Here is a 19643-nt window from a genome sequence, read left to right as displayed (position 1 = left end):
TCTCCAGTTTCCCACCACTGCATTACCCTTGTGTCAGCCCCAGCAGAGGCAGCAGTGACGAGGGAGATGAGACAAGCTCCCCACAGTCCCTGTCCCAGGGGTCACACTGTCCCTTGATGCCCGTGCCCCCTCTCTGGGGGCAGATGGGATTCACCAACAAAGGCAGCCCACCTACCACATCCCTACATGGAGAGCCCATGCCACCCCTGCAGCAGGACAGCTCCTGGACACCCCCAGGGAATATTTGCTTTAGGTTAGAATGCCCCTCAGCCCACCGAGAGCTGACAGCCCCTGCCAGGGTCATGTCTGAGGAGGATGTTGGTCTTGCCATGTTTGTTTTCTGGTTTTCTCAGCAGATTGGTCCAAGACTCCAATAACATTGATGCAGCCAGGAACACTCGCTCAGCCCACGATAAGGGAATCTGCACAGGGAGGTTTTGCAGCTGTGGGGACCCGGTCTGATGCCTCAGTCAGGTGCCCAGGGCCCCTGGGGCTGCAGGAGACACTTCACCAAAAGCTGGCCAGCAGCAGGGCCAGGATCAAGGCACCCAACCATTCCAGCCAATGTCTCCTGATTGTGTGAAATTAGCACCAATAAATGCTGTAACTATACATGACCAACAACGGGTTTACTAGCTAACATATAAAGGACTACAAGAGCTAATGCCGTCAGCACTGCTGAAACTCTTGACCGTCTGCCCCTAGTCTCAGGAGGGAACCGATGGCAAATGTTTACAGGGGCTTATAAATATTTATCCTGTAATAACTTGCTGCATTACAGCACATTCTTCTCCACAAGGCTCAGCTTTGCCCTGGACCAGGTGCAGGCTGCTGAGAGGGTCTGTGGCATATATAAAGTTTGCCTGAATAACGTACAGCAAGTGCTGGTGTTCAATAAAACAGCAGCAGCCAAGTTGCACACGTGAAAGGCACTGCAAGTCATTCCTTACCCAACAAAAGAAAAATGTGGCTGGGGAGCACAGGTGTGCAGGCACGTTGATGTGGGTGCAAACCCCTTCTGGGTTGCCAGAGTAACCTGGGGAAGTGCTGCAAGTCACTGGGGAGGTATAAATCACACTGCTGGGCTGGCATGATGGAAGGCTCAGCCCCAGAGTGGCCCCTGGGAACATGGGGACCCTTGACTGCTTTTGTGAGGACCCAAAGGAAGGGAGCAGGAGACTAGCCCACCATGAGGAAACATCTCATGCTTCTTGCTCTTCAGCAATCCTATCTGCCCTCTTCCCTCTAAAAATTTTTGAGCCATCTGTCCATTTATTTATTTATCTTTCTCATGCTAAACGATTTGCAAGAGTGTGAGATGCCTGTGGTTTGGAAACCACGTGATAAGCTGGACCAGAGATGGAGTTCACAGAACTACTTTCTAACAGGAGTAAATAAGCAGATTGGAAAGGTTCCATTGTGTATATTCTAGGTTGCTATTTTCTTAACCCTGTCTCATTAAGATGGAGTTTCTGCTTATTAGTAATTTGGCAAGTTCCTTTTTGTGTACACTCTGCACTTCTCACTAATGACGCTGTGCTTCAGTGATTAACAAAAGAGACTTCCAGCATAGTCAGTGAAAACACAGCCACGCACTTGGGGCACTGGGACAGAAACCCAACGTTCTGGAGATCCCTCTGTGGAAGACAAGGAAGTGCAGGGAACCCAGCAAAGGAGAAGCTGCTGGTTATAAAACCTTTCCTGACACTCAAATAATTTTGACATGAGGATTTGGTTCTTTGATTTACATGCATAATTGCAGAGCTGACAGAGCCTGTAACAAAGTGATTCAGAGCCTTTCCTCTGCTGTTCTTAAGACACATCTGATGGGGATGGAGCTGGCACTGCTACTGCCTGGATTTACAGCTGGCCATTAAAGTATGTTTACATGTCTTTAGTACAATGTACACATCTGGTAAATCATTGATCGAACAAATAGCTTCTCCTGTCATGTTTCCTCTCTCAGCTTTTCCTACTACTCTGATACCCAGCCTGGAGCCTGTGTCCAGTGGTGGTGGCCAGCTGATGGCAGGTGTGCATGTGGTGCCCAGGCAGGCAGACACAGGTACCCACACCTGGGTTGTCACTGACATATGGACACTGTTGGACACACACTACACAAAAAGCCCCATGCAGATCCTCAGCATGAAGGTAAACTGATCTGACCTTACCTACAGGCAGTGAAAGGTATTCTTGCTAACATTCTTGCTAGCATGTATCCAAATCCCTTAGTGCTCTTGGTCACATTGCTTCTGAACCTGGCCAGACCAATCACCGGCACATGGCAGAGTCCTAAGTGGGTATAGAGCGAACAAGAGAGGCAGCTGTTTCTTCCTGGGACACTCATGAGAGAAGAAAAGGAAATCAGTGGCCTTTCCCAGCCTGTCAGCTGCATTCCAGTGGCCACCTGGCTGGCACGGGCCACAGGCAGCTCCTCAGGGCTGACCAGAGCCCTGACTGTTGGGTGCCCCCAGCACCAAGGGCTCTCACCAAGGAGGGAAGGCCAGGGCTGGCAGGACTTGGGTTTGCTGCACAGGTACAGTGGAAGAAAAGCAGGATGGAAACAGGGCACAGCTCCAAGTCCAGGGGAAACAATATCCCTTTTCCCTGGCACTAGGAAGCATTGGACACAACCCATACAATGGACTGCACTGGAGCCTTCCTTGCAGCAGGAAAAAAATTTGCTGGGTTTAGTGTTTTACCAAGCATGGCCGTGGCTGGGGCTGAGGAGCAGCAGGAGCTGAGGGCCCCCACCATGGCTCATTGTGCCACACACAATAAGCAACTGGCCAGCTGTGCAGTCATCTGTGGCCAGACCCTCGCTCTTGTGGCCACAGAGCTGGGCAAAGGCCAAAGGGTAAAGGGCAAACCATGGGAGCAGAAACAAAGCTAGATCAGCTCATTCATGCAAACCTTTTCAGGAGCTTTTGGTGTCAGGATGACCAGCCACAGGAGTGCAGGACTCACTGCCTATGTGTGGATTGCCGTCAGGACACACAGGCTGCCAGGTCCCATGCAGTCACTTGGCAGTGGTTGAAAAGGTGCAGGATCTTGGAGGCTTAACTGGAAGGGACCCAGAAGGATCATGGAAGTCCAACTCCTGGCCCCGCTCATGTGCCTGAGGATCCCACTCTGTGCCTGAGGTTGTTGTCCAAACACTTGAGCTTTGGCAGGCTTGGGGCCATGACTACTGCTCTGGGGAGCCTGGTCAGTACCTGAACACCCTCTGGGGGAAGAACTTGCCCCACTTCTCATTGTCACCCCCTCACCACCAGGTACAGCATCCACCTGTGCTCAAACCCTACTGTAGTGTCCTCAAAGTCAAGGTCTCACTTAAGCACTTTCCTGAATAAAAACTTGTTAAGAGAAATGCCTTGCAAGGCAAGGCCAGTCCTGCTCTCCCTTCTCTTTTTAACAGTAAGAAAATGGGGTGGCTTTGCCCCAGGGCAGCTTTGCCTTGGGATTGAAATAGAGGAGCCTGGGCACTCTCCTTCCATCCCCACATCCAGCTGGTGACAGCACTGGCTTCTGAGGCAGACTGCGACATGTTGACTTAAGGCTGATTCCCTGGGGCACAACATTCTGCCTCTCAGTTTCAGGGTTTTAATGGAGTAGCAGGGAAGGAGGAGAGGGAAACAGAATTTTCCTTTCCCCATAAATAATTTTATGGAAGATTTTAAAAGAGATTTAAAGAAGTATCTCTTCCCTCCCTCCCTTCCCCCCTTTCTCAACTGTACTGTGCATTTTAAACTGTTTGTGGAAGGGAATTAATTAGCACAGGCTCTGCAGCCCAAAGCTCTGCAGCAGCCCGTCTTCTGCACAATGGAGATCCAATGCTTTCTCCCCTGCCTGGGAAACACATGCCCAAAATCCAAGTACATACATTTTTTCTAACCTAATTCATTTTGTAGATTGATGGAGAAAATCCATAGCAAATATTTATGACTTTGCAATAAATAACCCTCACAGAAGTTACAAAAGAGTTCTGGCGAGTCTCAAGGTAACTTTCAGCGAATTCCAGGGGTCAGGGCAGACTGGGATACTGAGCCCATAGTGCTCGAGCCTTTGGCTCATCTGTTTTGAATTATTGGTATTACTCAGTGTAGCATTGCTCTCAATGGAGTAGCTGTGCTGTGATTCCATGCCATATTTTATTTCTATGGCAGGAGAGAAGCTTCAATAACTATTAGCTGTACTCTGTTGTAGCCAGCAAAAAACCCAGACCCCAGCAGGGAGGGGTTGGTCCTGCTGGCGTGTGCAGGGTGGCAAAGGACGGTGTCTGTGCCCAAGTGCCTGGGACAGGACTCCGGATGCTTTTTCCTTCCTTTTTGGTTCAGAACATGGATTGCTGAGGTGCTGGCAGGGCTCTGGTGCTGCTGGAAAGCTGGTTGTGTCCCAGCATTGTGCTGAAGGAGCCGAGGATGCTCCGGGCCCCGCTGGAGCCAGCCAGGGGCTGCTGGGGAGCCACGGCCCGAGCTCATCCCCGCTCCATCTTCGTTAGCTCTTAATCACCACAGCGGAAGGAGAAGCCACCAGCAGCATCACGCTGCTCTCCCGGGCCTGGGCTCCTTTCAGGGCTTTCAGAAAACAGGGTCAGACGTGTCTTCTGACCTGTGACCTGTCGCTTCCCTCCTCGCCATAATTATCTAATACAGCGCTCTCCCTGCCAAGTACAATGAAACAATTTGTCACTTCAATTGTCTGTCAGTCAACACTGGGGCCTTTTCAACAGGCCAACACATGTTTTTTGAGAGCTTGTCAGCAAGGGCTGTCTGGCCAGGCACATAACCATGGAAAATGGAACCTTTGTTAATTCTGGTTCTTAGAAAAGTAAATCCATTCACTTGTTTTTTTTCAGGCCTTCAGTTTGGAATTTGCACAAGAAGCTGAATTGCCCCTGATCCCTAAATGATTGGTCAGAGGATTTGCATGAGGAAGCAGAAATTAATTATTCTTTTCTTTTCTTTTTATTTTCTGTAATTGTGTGTTTAGAAATGAGATTACATTCTACAGCAGCACGAGGGGCTGAGGGGGGAATTGCTTTGCATTTGTTTAGCTCCTTAGAGTTAAGATCACCTAATCGTTTCAAGCATTTCCTAAGATTCCCTCTCTCTTTTTCTGCTTTAATGACCAAACAAAGATTGTGCTACTTCCCGGGGAACTTTTCTGGCAGCTGAGCTCAGCAGTGGGAGCCAGGGGCTTATCCCTCTGCCGAAATAGTCTTAGAATCACACAATCACCAAGGTTGGAAAAGACCTCTGGGATCACTGAGTCCAGCCATTAACTAACTCAGTGCTGCCAAGGTCCTCTTGCTGCTTTTGGCTTGCAGGGCACAAAATGCATCACAGAGCCCGGGGGATTGCGAGTCTCGGGGGCTCCTCGTGCTGGAGGGAGGGTGTCAGGATCCCAGCCCGCCCGGGAGAAGTTGCTGGTTGCCTGATTCTCATGTCTGGCCGGCACCAGCCGGGGTGCCTGGGCAGCCCCATCCAGGGCAGGGCGCTGGGAACATCCCTGTGGGGCCACCTGAGCTGGCAGGACACCAGTCCCAAGCCCTGCAGTCACGCTCCTGTTCAGACAATAGAACTGCTAACTTTGTAGATAGCACAGACTGGCAGAGAAAAAAAAAATAAAAAAACTTCATTTTTTGGTGCTACTTAAAGCTTTCTTCTGTTGTTTTTTTGTTTGTTTGTTGTTTTTTGTTTTGTTTTGTTGGTTTTTTTGGGGAGGGTTTTTTTTTGTTTGTTTGGTTGTTGTTTGGGGTTTTTTTGGTTGGTTGGTTGGTTGGTTGGTTGGTTGGTTTGGGGGGGTTTTTTTGGTTTGTTTTTTTTTTTTTCTCTCTTTCTTTTGAAAGCAGCACCCTTTGAAATTCTCACTTTCTCTGTTCATACACATATGAAATCTTATTCCTGAATATTCAATACAAGACAGATATCTCCATTTTCAGGTATTCATCATTTTCTTTGTCATGTGGAAGTTTTGGGCAGACATGGAATATTTTCAGAGCATTACAGAAATTCTGGATGGCCCCTACTCGGTTTCAAATGCCCTGAATGAAAACTTCTCCAGATCTGGCTTTCCAGATCTGTCCCCGAGCTCTGCTCTTACCCGGGCTGCGCCACGGCATTTCCAGCTTCTCCTGAACCCGAGTGACCGTGCCCTGGCTGAGGCCCGGCAGCTCGGAGCTCCCGGGCAAAGGTTTAGGGGCCGCCAAGGGATCCCGCGTGTGTCAGCACAACCAGCCGGGACAGGGCTGAGGAGCGCGGTCTGCTCACAGCGGCGCCGGTTCCTGAGGAAAGACATGGAACTGATCCCGAGTTGGGAGCGGCGGGTCCGGGACGGGGCCAGGCCCGGGACAGCCCCAGGACCGGGATAGGGCCAGGCCCGGGACAGGGCCAGGACAGGGACAGCGCCGGAACAGCCCCAGGACCGGGATACGGCCAGGCCCGGGACAGCCCCAAACCCGGGACAGCCCCAGACCCCAGGACAGGGCCAGGCCCGGGACAGGGCCAGGCCCGAGACAGCCCCAGGACTGGGATAGGGCCAGGACCGGGACAACCCCAGGCCCGGGACAGCCCCGGGACAGCCCCAGCCCCCGGATCAGCCCCGGGACAGCCCCGGGACAGGCCCGGTACAGCCCCAGCCCCCGGATCGGCCCCGGGACAGCCCCGGTACAGCCCCAGCCCCGGTACAGCGCCAGCTGCCGGTGCCCTCAGGCCCCGGGCGGTACCAAGTCCAGCCGTGGGGGGGGCAGACGGGACTGTCACGCAGACCGCCCGCCCTGAGTGGGAAGAGCCGCTCGCCCAATAGGACGCGGCGGTTTTTGCGTGTGCGCGTTTTTGCCCCTCAGCGGCCTCCGGGGCTGCGCCTGCGCACTGCCGCGCCTCGTGGCCCCCTCAGCGGCACTTCCGCCCTCACCCGGCGCCCGGCGTCGCCTGGGCGGTTTTGCGACAGCCGTAAGTGCGCGCGGCGGCCGGCGTTCCGGGGGGAGCGGACGGGACGGGGCGGCGGCGCCATGAGGCCGCAACAGGCGCCTGTGTCGGGCAAGGTGTTCATCCAGCGCGACTACAGCGGCGGGACGCGCTGCCAGTTCCAGAGCAAGTTCCCGGCCGAGCTGGAGAACAGGGTGAGGCGGGGCGGGCCGGGGTCGGCCCGGGGCTCGCGGCGGGCAGGGCAGGGCAGGGCAGGGCCGCGCCCGGGCCTCACGGGCCTGCGCCCCGGTGGCGTTCGCCCGGGCCGGAGCCAGTTCCGCGGGTTCCCCGAGGGCGGGGTAGCGTCTCCTGCAGGAACCTTTAACCGAGGCCGTTCAGGTGCAGGAGCGGCCGCGGATCCTCCCCCGGGTCCCGTCCCGCACTGGGGTCAGCCCTGGGGAGGGCGGCTGGTCTGCAGCAGCAGAGCGGAGTGTGCTCGTTGTGTCTGCGGGAACAGAGCCGTCTCTGCGCTCAGGTGTTAACATTGTCCTCTCCCTTGGAATCCTGCCCGTCCTGCCGAACCCGCTCAGAGCCCTCTCAAATGCTGTCTCGAGTACTTTCGTTATGGTCAGCGCTATCAATGTGGTCTCTTAAGCTGACAGTCAAACAAACACACCTTCCTACCCCATTTTCTTTCTCAAACGCGGCTGTTTTTCCTCTTCCTTGTTCCTTTGTTGTGTTTTGTTGAGGGTGTGTTTGGTCAGCACTGCAGCAGCACCGAGGCACTGCGGGTGTGGAGTGTCCATCCCCTCTCTGCCTGTTCATTTTAACCCAGCACATCCTTGTGCCTGAATTCCGTTTTTTTCAGTTGAATTACACATTTTCTTAGGTGTGTTGCTCTGAATGGTTTTGTGTCCACATTATGTTTGAATTCAAACATGACAGGACAGGACAGGTGTCTAACAAAGAGCTGCAGGTCTGTAACTCACTGTGTGTTCCAGGCTGGGGCTCTGAGCACAGGGCAGATGATCCCTGGGTGGACACAGAGGGGTGCTGGTGAGCTCTGAGGTGTGCAGCTGACAGCCCCCCTTGCTCTTCCTGCAGATTGACAGGCAGCAGTTTGAGGAGACGGTCCGGACACTGAACAACCTCTATGCAGAAGCTGAAAAACTTGGGGGCCAATCTTACCTTGAGGGTTGTCTTGCCTGCCTGACTGCCTACACCATCTTCCTGTGCATGGAGACACACTATGAAAAGGTATGTGATCGTTTCCCCTTCAGCCTGCAGGCAGGTCCTTGGTTCTTGGTGGGTTTCCTGTGGCTTGCAGTGTTTTGGTACAGATTCTGTACCAGATTCTCACTCAGACATGCTGGTGCTGGTCAGTTTGGGCCCTGTGGGGTCACCCTGAGTCCTGTGGCAAGTGGAGCCATCAGAGCAGTTGTGGTAGTTCTCACGTTGCCATATCTGTGGTGTTGTTGGAAAGGAAACAGTTGTGACTCCTGTACTGTTTCATTTCCAGGTTCTAAAGAAAATCGCCAAGTTCATTCAGGAACAGAATGAGAAGATCTATGCTCCTCAGGGCCTTCTGCTGACAGACCCCATTGAAAGAGGATTAAGAGTTGTATCCTTTTGTGGCCTCTGACATTGTCTCCTGCCCTGTGCTTCTCGTTTGTCTCAGTGAGGCACCTCTGCTCTGCTTGGTCTGTGATACAGAACTGATGATTAGTCTCGTTGCTCTTTGTTGTGTCCTGGTCTCCAGTCAGGTTTTAGTATGTTAAGATTTGGTACCTGGAAAGCCCATGAAAATGTGGAACCTGATCTTTGTGACTGCCTGGAAAGAGCACCAGAGATCCTCTATTCCAGTGACCTCCAGAAATGTCCTTCTGACTGGGGAAAGAAGTGACCGTGTTGGTAGGACAGAAATTGATGTTGTGAGAACAAGACCTGGCTGTTAATTAATTTGCAACCTCCAGCTCAGGTTCTGGTGAAGATTTTGACATACACCATCACTGCAAGGCCAGCACTTGCTCTTGCTTCCAGTGTGGCTCATTTCAACCCTTTTTCTTCAGCTGTTGAGTGACACTGCAGACACTTAATGTGGTTATTGCTTGAAGTTGTAAAAACCTCTCATAGCAAATGGGGGAGTATAATGAATAACACATCTTTCTTTGAAAATATTGAAGCCACAACAACTTGGAACCCAATGCCAATTGAATGTATGTTAAGGCAAATTCCTTGCAGGTGGGTTTCGTGTCCTTGTCCACATAGCTCAGAGATGTCACCTACACGACTCCTTTTTTCTCAGCATTGACTTTTTTGCTTGATGCACAGCCTTCCCCAAAATGTAACAGAAGGGAGGCAGGACTCAAACCCTCTGTACACAGCACTGAGTTCCCACAGCAGGCCCTGGGCTGGGAGCCCATCTCACATGGACTCTTCCTTTGCTTTGGAGCTCTGGGACCTGCCTTAAAATAGCTAAGATATCTTAAAGTCCCATCATAACGTTTTTCTGCCTTTTTCTGGGTATGTTTTCATAGTCTCTTTATAGTGTATTTCCCTAACAGCTTTTCTGTGCAGATTGAAATTACCATTTATGAAGACAGAGGTTTGACCAGTGGAAGATAGAACTGTGGAGTCTCAAGTACGTGTTACCCTCAGCTCAATCTCAACATCTTTCTGTGCTCAGAGGACTGGGTGCTGCCATGCTGAGAGTTTATCCCACCCTTGTATGTAATCAAAGACTGTTCACACAAATCCTGTGTGGACCAGCTCTTCTTGGAAGTAAAAATACCAGTACTGGGCATGATGTTGCTGAATGTTACCTTGGAGAAATTTGGGTCTTGGTTGTGTAAATATGGTAACTTCTGCTATATTATGTCCAAAATTCTTCTCAGGTCAGTAGAGAATGGGCTCTGTCCCTGGGTGTATTCTAGCATACAGAGCCTTTTTGTTGCAGTCTGTCAGTTGGCTGCTGTTCCAGTTATTATCTGATGACTTTACTTGTGATGCTTTTGGGTAAGAAGGGCCAGCAGCCTTGAACAGCTCTGCTGAGAGGCACATCAAGAGATGCTGTGGGCGAGTCACAAAGTGAAGAGTGTTCACAGGAGATGGACTTGTGCTTACTGTATCCAATATAGGCCACCAAAATTACTATCTGTGACTTCGCTTGTAGAAAGCTCACATTGGGACTGGCTCCCTTGTGTTGGGTGCTCTGCAGGTCCTGGGATGGGAGTGTTAACTGTTGGCAGTGTATACAGAAAAGAGTGGGAAGTATTTATGCCTGTTATGCAAAAAGAAACAAACAATAAAGGTCTTTATTTTTTTTTTTGGACGAATGAAATCAAGAGTTCTGGGTTCTGCTCGTGCTGCCCACCATAGCACATGGTAACTTGCTCCTCCTGCCATACTCTTCCTGCAGCTGTAGGAAGGTTTGTGTAGGGGAACTTTTGGTTTGATTTAGGAAGAGTTTCTAACCATATGAAACTTCTTTTCTAGATGATAGCTCACCGGTGGATTTGCTGTACCAAGGTTCCCCTACCTCCTACTTTAGAGCATCATTCCTTTCTCTGCTGCCAGATCCACAGTGCCATCTACTACAAGGACTAACTTCCTCAAACTGCTCCCCACGGGGTGACCTACCTGGTCAGCATCCACTTTGCAGTAGATCTGGAAGCAACAGGATCACTTCTTACTTTTTGTTTAGTTTGGGTTTTTCTTTCTCAAGAAAAGGCAGAAGTGGTAAAGCTGTGTTCTCTCCTGAAAGAAATGGGGCCCTCAGCCCAACAGAGGTTTAGTTTTAGTCCTGTAAGTGCAGTGCTGTTCCTCCCTGGTTCTTAAACTCTTCTGTGTGTCAGTTGGGCCTTGGAAAGCTCCAGCTCAAAGTTGGGAATTCCCCTCCAGTTCTGTGTTAGAGTGCAGAGATACACAGTGCCTCTTCCCAGTGAGAATGACTCAAGGCAACGTCTCTTGTGCTGATCTTGTGGAAAACCTAAAGGCGAAGTGTTCCTTGTGTTAATGTCTTTGTTTTCCCTCGAAGGGGGGGTTGTAGCCAGACTTTAACCCTGGTGGTTTTTCTGCCCCTGTGTCTGTGCTGTCAGTGCTCACCAAGAGGGGCCTGGCCAGTCATGAAACAGTGAGCACAGTAAAGTGGATGCTGAGCCAATAAAAATAATGATTCCCACCCTTCTCTGATTAATATGTGAAGTGTAAAACTGTTTCTTTATGGATTTCTTATATATAATTTATAGGAAAACATTGATTTGACAGACTGTAAGATACTGCGTAAGATGGATTTCTTAATTCTGTCTGCTGGCACACCTTGAGGAGTTGAGCTGTGCATTCCTTAGCATCCCATGCATTGCTCAGCAGTACCTGCACGAGTGAAGTTCCCCACAATCCAAGCTGGCTGAATCCTTTCTCTTCCATCCTTTTCCTGTATCAAAGCCCAGGTGTCCTGGTTTAGGGGCCGAGTGTCAGTGTCCAGTTGTGGAAGGAACTCAGGAGTTCAGAGGAGACGCTGTGCAGGGTGGAGGGGCTGGGTTGGTTGTTGGTGGTGCTGCAGGTGCTAATACTGGATATGGAACTCCAGGGTCATTCCTCAGCCACTGGGGGTTTGAGATCTAATTAATATTTTCATTGTATAAAATTTGGGTTTTTTTCTAAACTGTAACAGTGTTTGCCTTTCACAGCTGTTGCAATATTGGCAGAAGTACTGATGGATCAGTAAACCTTTTCTTAAACTGTGTCCAGGTCTGTTGTGGCAGCGCCAGGGGTTGGGGCACAGGGTGGCTCTGAGTGCCGGGCCGGGGGCGGCCAGAACCGCGGGGCTTCGGGGTCGGCCGGTGGCGCACAGGGGGCGTTCCTGGGGCTCCCCGACTCTGGAGCGGGGCCGGTGCCCGCCGTGTGCCTGGGGCGGGGACACGGGGGCGTGTCCGGGGCGTGTCCAGGTATGTGTGGGTGTGTCCGGGGGGGTGTGTGTGTATTTGTGGGTGTGTCCGGGGGCGTGTTCATGGGTGTGTCGGGGGTGTGTCCAGGGGGTGTGTCCAGTTGTGTGGGTGTGTCCGTGGGCGTGTCCGAGTGTCAAATCCGCTGAGCCCTGATTGGCTGAAGCAGCTGCAGCTTCGCTCCGCCTCCTGATAGGCCCAGTAGTTGCAGCTTGACGCTGCTCCTTGATTGGTCGAAACGGCTGCGGGCTGGGCCAACCCCTGACTGCCAAAAAAAAAATTGTATTTCCTACCAGCCTCCTGATTGGCCAGCTCAACCCCCTTTCTGATTGGCTGAAAAAGCTGCGGCCAGGAATTGTACCGTGATTGGCCGAAAAAGCTTCGTTACAACCCGCCTCCTGGTTGGCCGAAGAAGCAGTGCCCCGTTTCGCGATTGGCCAAACTCCGCAGCGGGATTCCTCATCCACGTTCCCGGGCGGCTGCGCCTGCGCTGTCGGCGGGCGGGTTTGGCGGGAGCGATGGCGGCCGCGGGCGGCGGGGACTCGGACGGCGACAGCGAGGAGCTGGTGCTCACCCCGGCACAGCTGATCCACAGCCTGGAGCAGGTACCGCGGGCCGGAGCGGCGGCCTGGGCCGGGGGAATGGGGCTTGCTGGGCCCACTGGAGCACGAGGAGCGGGGCATGGCCGTGTTTTCCCCTCTCGCCGGTGGGGGAGTGTAGCTGACATCTTCCTCGCTTTCTTGCAGGCCTGGCTGAATGAGAAATTTGCTCCAGAATTGCTGGAGAGTAAACCTGAAATCATCGAGTGCGTTGTGGAGCAGCTGGACCATATGGTAGGTTCTCCTGGCTCAGTGGTGCTGCAGGCAGGCCCTGGTTGTCTGGTTTGGCAGAAACACGCCTGAGGCTCTTTGGGAGTGCCGGGGTTGTCTCCTTCCCTGTCTATGAGACAAAGCTGCTCCGAGTTTCTTCTTTGAACTTGCCTTGGAGTGGGGCTGAAGTACAAGGAAGCTTTGGGTCATCAAAAGCAGCTGTAGTCTGGTTTTGTGGGTTGTATATACAAAACTTGTCTTTCTCTCTCTTTCTTGTTGTTTGACATTTCAGCCATTTAATTTCTCGTTGCTTTTTCGTGCAGGAAGCCAACCTGAAACGGGCAAAGAGAGGAGACCTGAAGGTCAGTGTTCACCACATGGAGATCGAGAGGATCCGTTACGTGCTCAGCAGCTACTTGAGGTGTCGACTGATGAAGGTAATGTTTGCTGTGCAGCCCAGAGCGTGAAAAAGGGTAATTTCAGGAGGGATTTTTACCCACACAGAGTTTCCTGCCTCAGCACAGCATTTAATTAAAGCATCTTCTCTCTCTGTTCTCTGAAATGTAACTCAAAGAAATTAATTTCTTGGACACACTTTCATGTTATAATGAAGGAAGATCACAGCAATGTTGATGACAACATTGTGGGTGCTGTTTGCTTAATCTAAGCCTGGAGTGGCAGAGCTGAATTCTGTCCCATTCTGCCCGAGTCCTGCTGTGTGCATGACTGGTTGTATAGTTGGGTGATCCCATGTGATGTTACAATTAATTCAGGGGCAGGGATTTGGGCAGGCCTGTGGCTGCTCCCACAGCTTGTAGGGAATCCAGTGGAGAGTGGGGGTTTAAGCACTGCACTCTTGGGGGAGATCTGTATCATTATTTTGGATTGTGTTCCAATATTAGATAGAGAAGTTTTTCCCTCACATCCTGGAGAAGGAGAAGTCTCGAGCTGAAGGGGAGCCCTCCATTTTATCACCAGAGGAGTTTGCTTTTGCTAAAGAGTGAGTAGGTTTTCAATGTATTTTCCTCCTCTTTTATAGATTCTAGAAACTTACCTGTATAAGTGTTTTGCTGAAGTTCTTGATACTCTGAGCCTCAGACACATTTGAAGTGAGAATCAGTGGGTCTTACCAGGAGGTTTCCTTATGGGCAAGAAGGGAACCCTGGTGACTTTGGGTCAGTTACCAGGGTGGGCCAAGGGCCTGTCTTTGGCTCTGCCCCTGGGATGAGGAGCTGTTGCTTACTCTTGTTTTGAGTCAATACTCTCCCTGCAGATTTGTATTTGATTAACCAAGTCAATACATAAATGGTTTGTTTCAGGTATATGGCGAACACAGAGACTTACCTGAAGAATGTGGCCCTAAAGCACATGCCCCCTAACCTGCAGACAGTGTCTCTCCTAAAGTCAGGTGAGTCCATCCACACTCCATGGTAATCTGAAAATTGTAGAAGCAGGGGGAAGTGTGAGGAAAGCTCAAGGGAGCCCCAAATGTAAGGGCTGGTGCTCCACTTGCTGCTCAGTTGAGGCAAAGGTGATGTGATGATAATGTTGTAATGTGGTTCCCTGCTGTGGCCGGGAGGTCGTGCTGGCCCCTGCTGTCAGGTCCTGTCTTACACTGAGGCTGAGCACACAGATCTGGTTAGAAGCCTCAGGTGTTCCCTTTCTGGTTATAAGTTTGCCACCTGTCAGACCCCTCAGTGTTCTGCAGAGGAACATAAATGAGGGCTGAGCTTGTGCTCTCAATCTGTTTTCTGCAGTTCCAAAGCCCAACCTGGACTCCTTTGTGTTTCTGAGGGTGCTGGAGCGGCAGGAGAACATCTTAGTGGAGCCAGAGACAGATGAGCAGAGGTAGGTGGGCATTTCTGCACATGCACAGGTATCAGTCAGTGTCACTGAAGGGCGTGAGCTGCATCATGTCCCTCCTGTCTCTGCAGGGAATATGTCATCAACCTGGAGGAGGGCTCCCAGCACCTGATCCGTTACAGAACCGTGGCCCCTCTGGTGGCCTCAGGAGCCGTGCAGCTCATCTGAGGGGAGAGGTAAGTGCATGGTGGGGAGAGCAGCTACCACACCTTCTCCCCTGCCTACCCCACCACAGTGGGGCCAGCAGGAGCTCCCCGTGGGGCCACCTGGGCCAGGTCCCCTCTGGGGCTGGGTTCCCTCCCAGGACCAGGTCCCCTCTGCTGTGGCAGGCAGAGCAGAGTGGGGCTGGGGGTGAGTACCACAGAGGCAGAGGCTTTCATTACCCCCACAGCTCATCAGGCTCCTGATTGCTTGTGACATGCCCAGTGTAAGCCGTACAGTCCTTATTCTGGCATGGGTGAGGGCAGGCTGTGTCACAAGGTAGTGTCTGGAAAGCTTCTCTGTGTAGCTGTTGGGATGCCTTGGTTTAAGAGCACTGGCAGACAGCATCACTGAAACAGAACAACTGTGGTCATGGACTCAGGAGAAAGTAATTTCTGCTGTGTGTCATTTGAATATCCTCCCTGCAGAGGGTGAGGGGTTCTGGTACAGCTTCAGGTTGCTTTTGGAGAGTAGACACTGTCAGACTCCCTTCTGCAGAAACCACTGCTAAGGGTAGTGGGACACACAGTTCATTTTTGCTGGTCACACAAAGCAAAAACTCCTCTGGCCCTGCTGCCCCATGCAGGCCTCTTCTAGTTGGAGGAGAAGCCAGGGTGTTCTGGTACCTCTGTGGTACCTCTCAGTTCAGAACTGTGTTCATCAGGGCAGGGTCTCTCCTCCCTGCAGGGTCTGCATGAGAGGTATCTGGGGAGCATTTTCCTCTGCAGTGCTGAGGGTGACACAGGGCATCTTGCAGTGTGAGTGGCTTTGCATGTGTGGTTTATAGTCTTCCTAATTAATCCGTTTAGGTAAAGAAGATTCTTTCAACAATAGACATTAAGAAGGGGCTGGGTTTAATCCTTAAGAATCAGTAGTATTCTCTGGACAGCCCCCCAGGAAGGGCTTGTGAATTGTGCCCTCCCTGTATTTACAGCCAGACAGCTTCACAGAGGTGACTGAAGCTTCCAGACAAAATCCTTGTTAATCTGCTGCTGTGGAAGTGTGCTCCACAGGATCTGCCTGAGGATTGTGTAGGTGGCACGTCTGCAGGCTTTCTCCTTGGCCCTATTCAGTCTGACTGAATGCTTGTCCAGGCAGCTTGTACCTGCCACACAGCTGAGTGTCACGAGGCTGCAGCAGTGTGAGGGGTGTCTGTCCTCTTCTAGTGGCTGAAGTTTAACTGACCTGATGGTTTCCAGAGTGCCTTTGGTGCAGCTCGTCTCTGGAGCTTGGCAGCTGGCACATGGCTGTGTCTTCCCAGGCCAGGCAGGAGAGTGGAGATTGCTGGTAGGCTGAGATCAGTCAGGCTGCAAGTGAGAGTCAGATGTGGCACACCTGAAACTGCTACCTGCTTTTGTGTGACTAAATACCTGGACATCTGTGGAACTGCTAACACTGCACCTCTGTTCTGTCTTTGTTGGAGGAGAGGGAAGTGTCCACAACTTGATTGAGAAAATGATGGTTTGGCTTGTACTTTTAGACGGAGGAGAAGACACAGCAGTGCACTCACCTTAATCTGTGCTGCTGGGAGAGAAGGGGTAGAGTAGGAGCAGCTTTTCTAGTGTCTGTGGGTTCTGCTGTTAAACTTGGAGTCAAATACATTCCCTGTTCTCTGCTCTCCCCCGGGTGGAAATAGCTTGGGTTTATTTAGTGATTAGCTCTGAATGCAAAGCAGATGGATGGTGGGAGAGGTCACAGGGAGGGCACTGATGGTGAGCTGCAGTTTCCCTGTCTGAGCCGGAACTGCTCTCCTGGGGGCCAGAGAAAGGTGGGACAACTGGTTTCACGGCTGGGAAGACTCATGGTTTGTGTTGGCTACACCAGGTCACTGAAGTAGGGAGCAGGGGGGTGGTTTGGGCTGTCAGCCTGAGATGTGTTTAAAGGATGTTTTTGCATCATGTTTTTGGCAACTGGGCACTGGGTTCAAGCTCACTTTGGCCATCCTGTGAGAGGTGTCTTGCACTGTGCTGCACATTCAGACACGGTGGTGATGGAGAGCCATGCAGAACTATTGATAGGTCAGTCAGCTGTGTCATGAGCTGATGAAAATCTGTGCTGTCAGCAGGAACAATCAGGGCTGCTTAACATAAACGGCTAGACAGCTCTGGGGAGATTAGCAAGGAGTACAAGGCAAGGGTGATCTGATTTAGGTGACAGTCTTTACTGTCAAGGAGTCACATGTGAGCTGAACAGTGAATATAGATGTCAGGGACACCACAGTGTCTCTTGGGTGTGAGCAAATTTCCTTCTCAGTGCACACATCTAGGGTAAGAAGCTTCTGAGCTGGTAGAGGATGAGCCGAAGGGTTTTCTTTGTTTAGACACCCTGGAAACAGCTGTCTTTGGAGAAGCGTCTGAAAAGGGGTGAATGAAGCCAGTTAAAACCTCCCCCTGTAAGACGAGGCAAGAGGAAGATGTTCCTCTTTCTCCCAGAGCTACCTCCCGGTGTTGATAGTTGCTTATCTAAAGCACTCGCGTTTTTTGGGCACCAGGCCCTATTTCCGTGCTGTTCCCCGTGTTGGCCCCTCTCTGGCCGGGCCAGTCGAAGGCGGAGCCGGGCCCGGTACCGGCGGGTCTCCGGTGCGGGGGGGCGGGGCCGGGGCAGTCCCGGTCCCCATTGGCCGCCCGGGAGCGCGGCTGGTCGGTGATTGGCTGGCGCGGGGTGTCCCGGGCGCGGGCGCTCCCACGGCCCCATTGAGCGGAGCCGGCGCGGCGGGAGCGGAGCGGGCGGGATGAGCCGCGGCCAGTGAGAGCGGGGCCGGGCGGGATGAGCCGCGGCCAGTGAGAGCGGGGCCGGGCGGGATGAGCCGCGGCCAGTGAGAGCGGGGCCGGGCGGGATGAGCCGCGGCCAGTGAGAGCGGGGCCGGGCGCGGGTGGGGCTGGGGTTGGGGCCGGGGCCGCGCTGCCTGACACCCTGTTCGCCTCTAGGCTTTTCCAGGTGTGCAGCGGGCGGGCTGTCGCCCCCCCAGCCATGCCCGTGGACCTGGCCGTGCGGCTCTGCCTGAGCCACTCGCCTCCCATCCGCAAGCTGCTCAACTCCTACGAGGAGCTGCGGGGCAACCGGGGTCGCAAACCCCTCCGATCCTGTCTCAACCAGAGGCCGAGCGCAGAACCGGAGCAGCGAGACAGTACCAAGAGCTCCAAGGGCCAGAAGAAGAAGAAGCAGGTCGTGTTTGCTGACATGAAGGGGCTCTCACTAACGGCTGTCCGCTTCTTCTCAAAGATTGAGGAGGACCTCTGTGATTTGCAGCATGCCCTGTCAGACCTTACCTGTTTCCCACCGAGGCTGTGGGACTTAGGCCCAGAAGTGTGCAGGTACGTGCTGGACTTCCCACAACCGTCTGCAAACTACGTGGCTTTCCGCAACAGCCTGCAGAGCAACCTTGTCTGCCTGGAGAGCTGTGTGATCCAGGACCGTGCCCTGTCAGGGACAGTGAAGGTTAGAAACATCGAGTACGAGAAGAAAGTGAAGGTCCGCATTACCTTTGATGGCTGGAAGAGCTTCCGGGACGTCTCCTGCCAGTACATGCACAGCTCGTACGGCTCAGCTGACACAGACACCTTCTCTTTTGAGCTTACCCTGCCCAAGCCATCCAGCTCCCATCGGGGCACGGAGTTTTGCATCTCCTTCCAGTGTGGACAAAAGATCCACTGGGACAACAACCATGGGAAGAACTACAAGATCAGCCATGTGGGCACAATCCCATCCTCTGCCTCCCGTGCTGTGAAGAGTGCCAGCAGGGCCTGGGAGCATCTTGGCACTTCTGGGGCTGCTGCTCTCGTCCTTTCTCGCCTGCAGACCTGGCGGCAGGCAGAGACCCAAACTCCTTATTGGTAGGAAGGCAGTGTGGGAAGAGATGTAGGTCCCCTCCCTGTCCCGACTGCTACAGGGGTCTTTGGGGAGCAGTCAGCTGCAGAAGCTGCTGCTCATGGCTTTGGTAGCTCCTTCATGGCCTGCTGCTCTATGAGCAGCTGCCAGTCTCTGCAGAAGTTTCTTCACTTCTTGCTGCTGCTACAGAGGCTGGAAGCTGCTGCTCGAAGTAACTCCAGCGTGTAGATTCTCAGGGTGACCCGGGAGTAGGGAAGGGCTGTGGGCCGGGACCCGCGGCCGTGTCTGAGGCACCCGGGAGCCGCGGGGGCCGGTGCTGCCCAAGTGCCTTGTGTGGAGGGAGCTGCCGGGGCGGGGGCGCTGCCCGGGCCTCCTCCTGCCGGCGCTCTCCAAACCACGGTCCTGAGAAGGGCTCACCGCGGGGGTACTGGGCCAGGAGCGGCGGCGCACCTCCGGTGGTTGGTGCTGTAACGGGGAGTTAATAAAGTGACGGCGCTCCGGGACTCCTGCCTGCTCGTCCTCCTCTCCCGGGGTGGGCCGGGCCCCTCAGGGTGGGCGCCCTCAGCCGGCGGCGCGGGAACGGCGCGGTGGTGCGGGCGCGGCCCCGTGGGTGGCGCGCTGACGTCACGCACGCAGCGCAGCGCGGGGGCGCGCACGCGCGTGGCGGGCGGAGCGGGGCCCGGCGGCGGCGGCGGCAGCAGCAGGTGAGTGACCGCCCGGAGCGGCCTCCGCGTCCCCTCCCGCCCCGCCCCGCCCCGCACGGGCCCGGCACCGGCCCGGCACCGCCGCTCCGCGCGGCCCGCGGCCAGGCCGGCCCGCCCAGACAGGCCCCGGCCCGCCCGCACACCGTTATCCCGGGACCGCGGCCTCCTATCGCGGTGCGGCCGCGCCGCAGTGCCCCCCGCGCCGCCCCCGCGCGCTCCCGCCCCGCCGACACCGGGGACGAAGGTCGGCGGGAGCGCCGGGCCCCGGCCCTGCCGAGATCCGCCGCGCTCCTGGGAAACAGAGCCCGGAGCGACCGTCGCCGCCGCCCCCGGTCTCGCTGCGGCCGAGCGGCCTCGGGCGGCCGTTACGCCGGTGTGCCGGCCCGG

The 19643-nt window shown here is 53.8% G+C and overlaps 3 protein-coding genes across 3 annotated transcripts; all 3 read left to right on the top strand.

Annotated features, from left to right (window-relative positions):
- Nucleotides 1-6959: 6959 nt before the first annotated feature.
- Nucleotides 6960-11122, top strand: GOLGA7 (golgin A7). The gene is made up of 5 exons (XM_083880452.1): nucleotides 6960-7123; nucleotides 8013-8165; nucleotides 8428-8529; nucleotides 9486-9549; nucleotides 10404-11122. Exons 1-4 carry the CDS (start codon nucleotides 7013-7015, stop codon nucleotides 9531-9533), a joined length of 414 nt encoding a protein of 137 aa, XP_083736578.1. The 5' UTR covers nucleotides 6960-7012; the 3' UTR covers nucleotides 9534-9549; nucleotides 10404-11122.
- Nucleotides 11123-12326: 1204 nt separating this feature from the next.
- Nucleotides 12327-14697, top strand: GINS4 (GINS complex subunit 4). Its single transcript, XM_083880610.1, has 7 exons — nucleotides 12327-12456; nucleotides 12598-12684; nucleotides 12984-13097; nucleotides 13563-13660; nucleotides 13980-14068; nucleotides 14418-14508; nucleotides 14595-14697. The coding sequence occupies exons 1-7, from the start codon at nucleotides 12370-12372 to the stop codon at nucleotides 14689-14691; spliced, it is 663 nt and encodes a 220-aa protein (XP_083736736.1). The 5' UTR covers nucleotides 12327-12369; the 3' UTR covers nucleotides 14692-14697.
- A 2997-nt stretch (nucleotides 14698-17694) lies between these two features.
- On the top strand, nucleotides 17695-18803 carry LOC310920560 (protein phosphatase 1 regulatory subunit 3C-B-like; the record flags this gene model as incomplete). Its single annotated transcript, XM_083880609.1, has 1 exon — nucleotides 17695-18803. One exon carries the CDS (start codon nucleotides 17695-17697, stop codon nucleotides 18559-18561), a length of 867 nt encoding a protein of 288 aa, XP_083736735.1. The 3' UTR covers nucleotides 18562-18803.
- Nucleotides 18804-19643: the final 840 nt, after the last annotated feature.

This window comes from Zosterops lateralis (genome assembly GCF_965231275.1).
Source record: "Zosterops lateralis genome assembly, chromosome: 30".
Lineage (NCBI taxonomy): Eukaryota > Metazoa > Chordata > Aves > Passeriformes > Zosteropidae > Zosterops > Zosterops lateralis.
Note: the sequence above shows the minus strand (reverse complement) of the source record. Positions and strands in the feature narration are given on the sequence as shown.

Coding starts and splice junctions, on each gene's coding strand:
- GOLGA7 (XM_083880452.1), top strand. CDS start 7,013: ATGAGGCCGCAACAGGCGCCTGTGTCGGGCAAGGTGTTCATCCAGCGC. Junction 8,166..8,427: donor TGGAGACACACTATGAAAAG/GTATGTGATCGT, acceptor TTTCATTTCCAG/GTTCTAAAGAAAATCGCCAA. Junction 8,530..9,485: donor TTGAAAGAGGATTAAGAGTT/GTATCCTTTTGT, acceptor TTTTCTGTGCAG/ATTGAAATTACCATTTATGA.
- GINS4 (XM_083880610.1), top strand. CDS start 12,370: ATGGCGGCCGCGGGCGGCGGGGACTCGGACGGCGACAGCGAGGAGCTG. Junction 12,457..12,597: donor TGATCCACAGCCTGGAGCAG/GTACCGCGGGCC, acceptor GCTTTCTTGCAG/GCCTGGCTGAATGAGAAATT. Junction 14,069..14,417: donor AGTGTCTCTCCTAAAGTCAG/GTGAGTCCATCC, acceptor TGTTTTCTGCAG/TTCCAAAGCCCAACCTGGAC.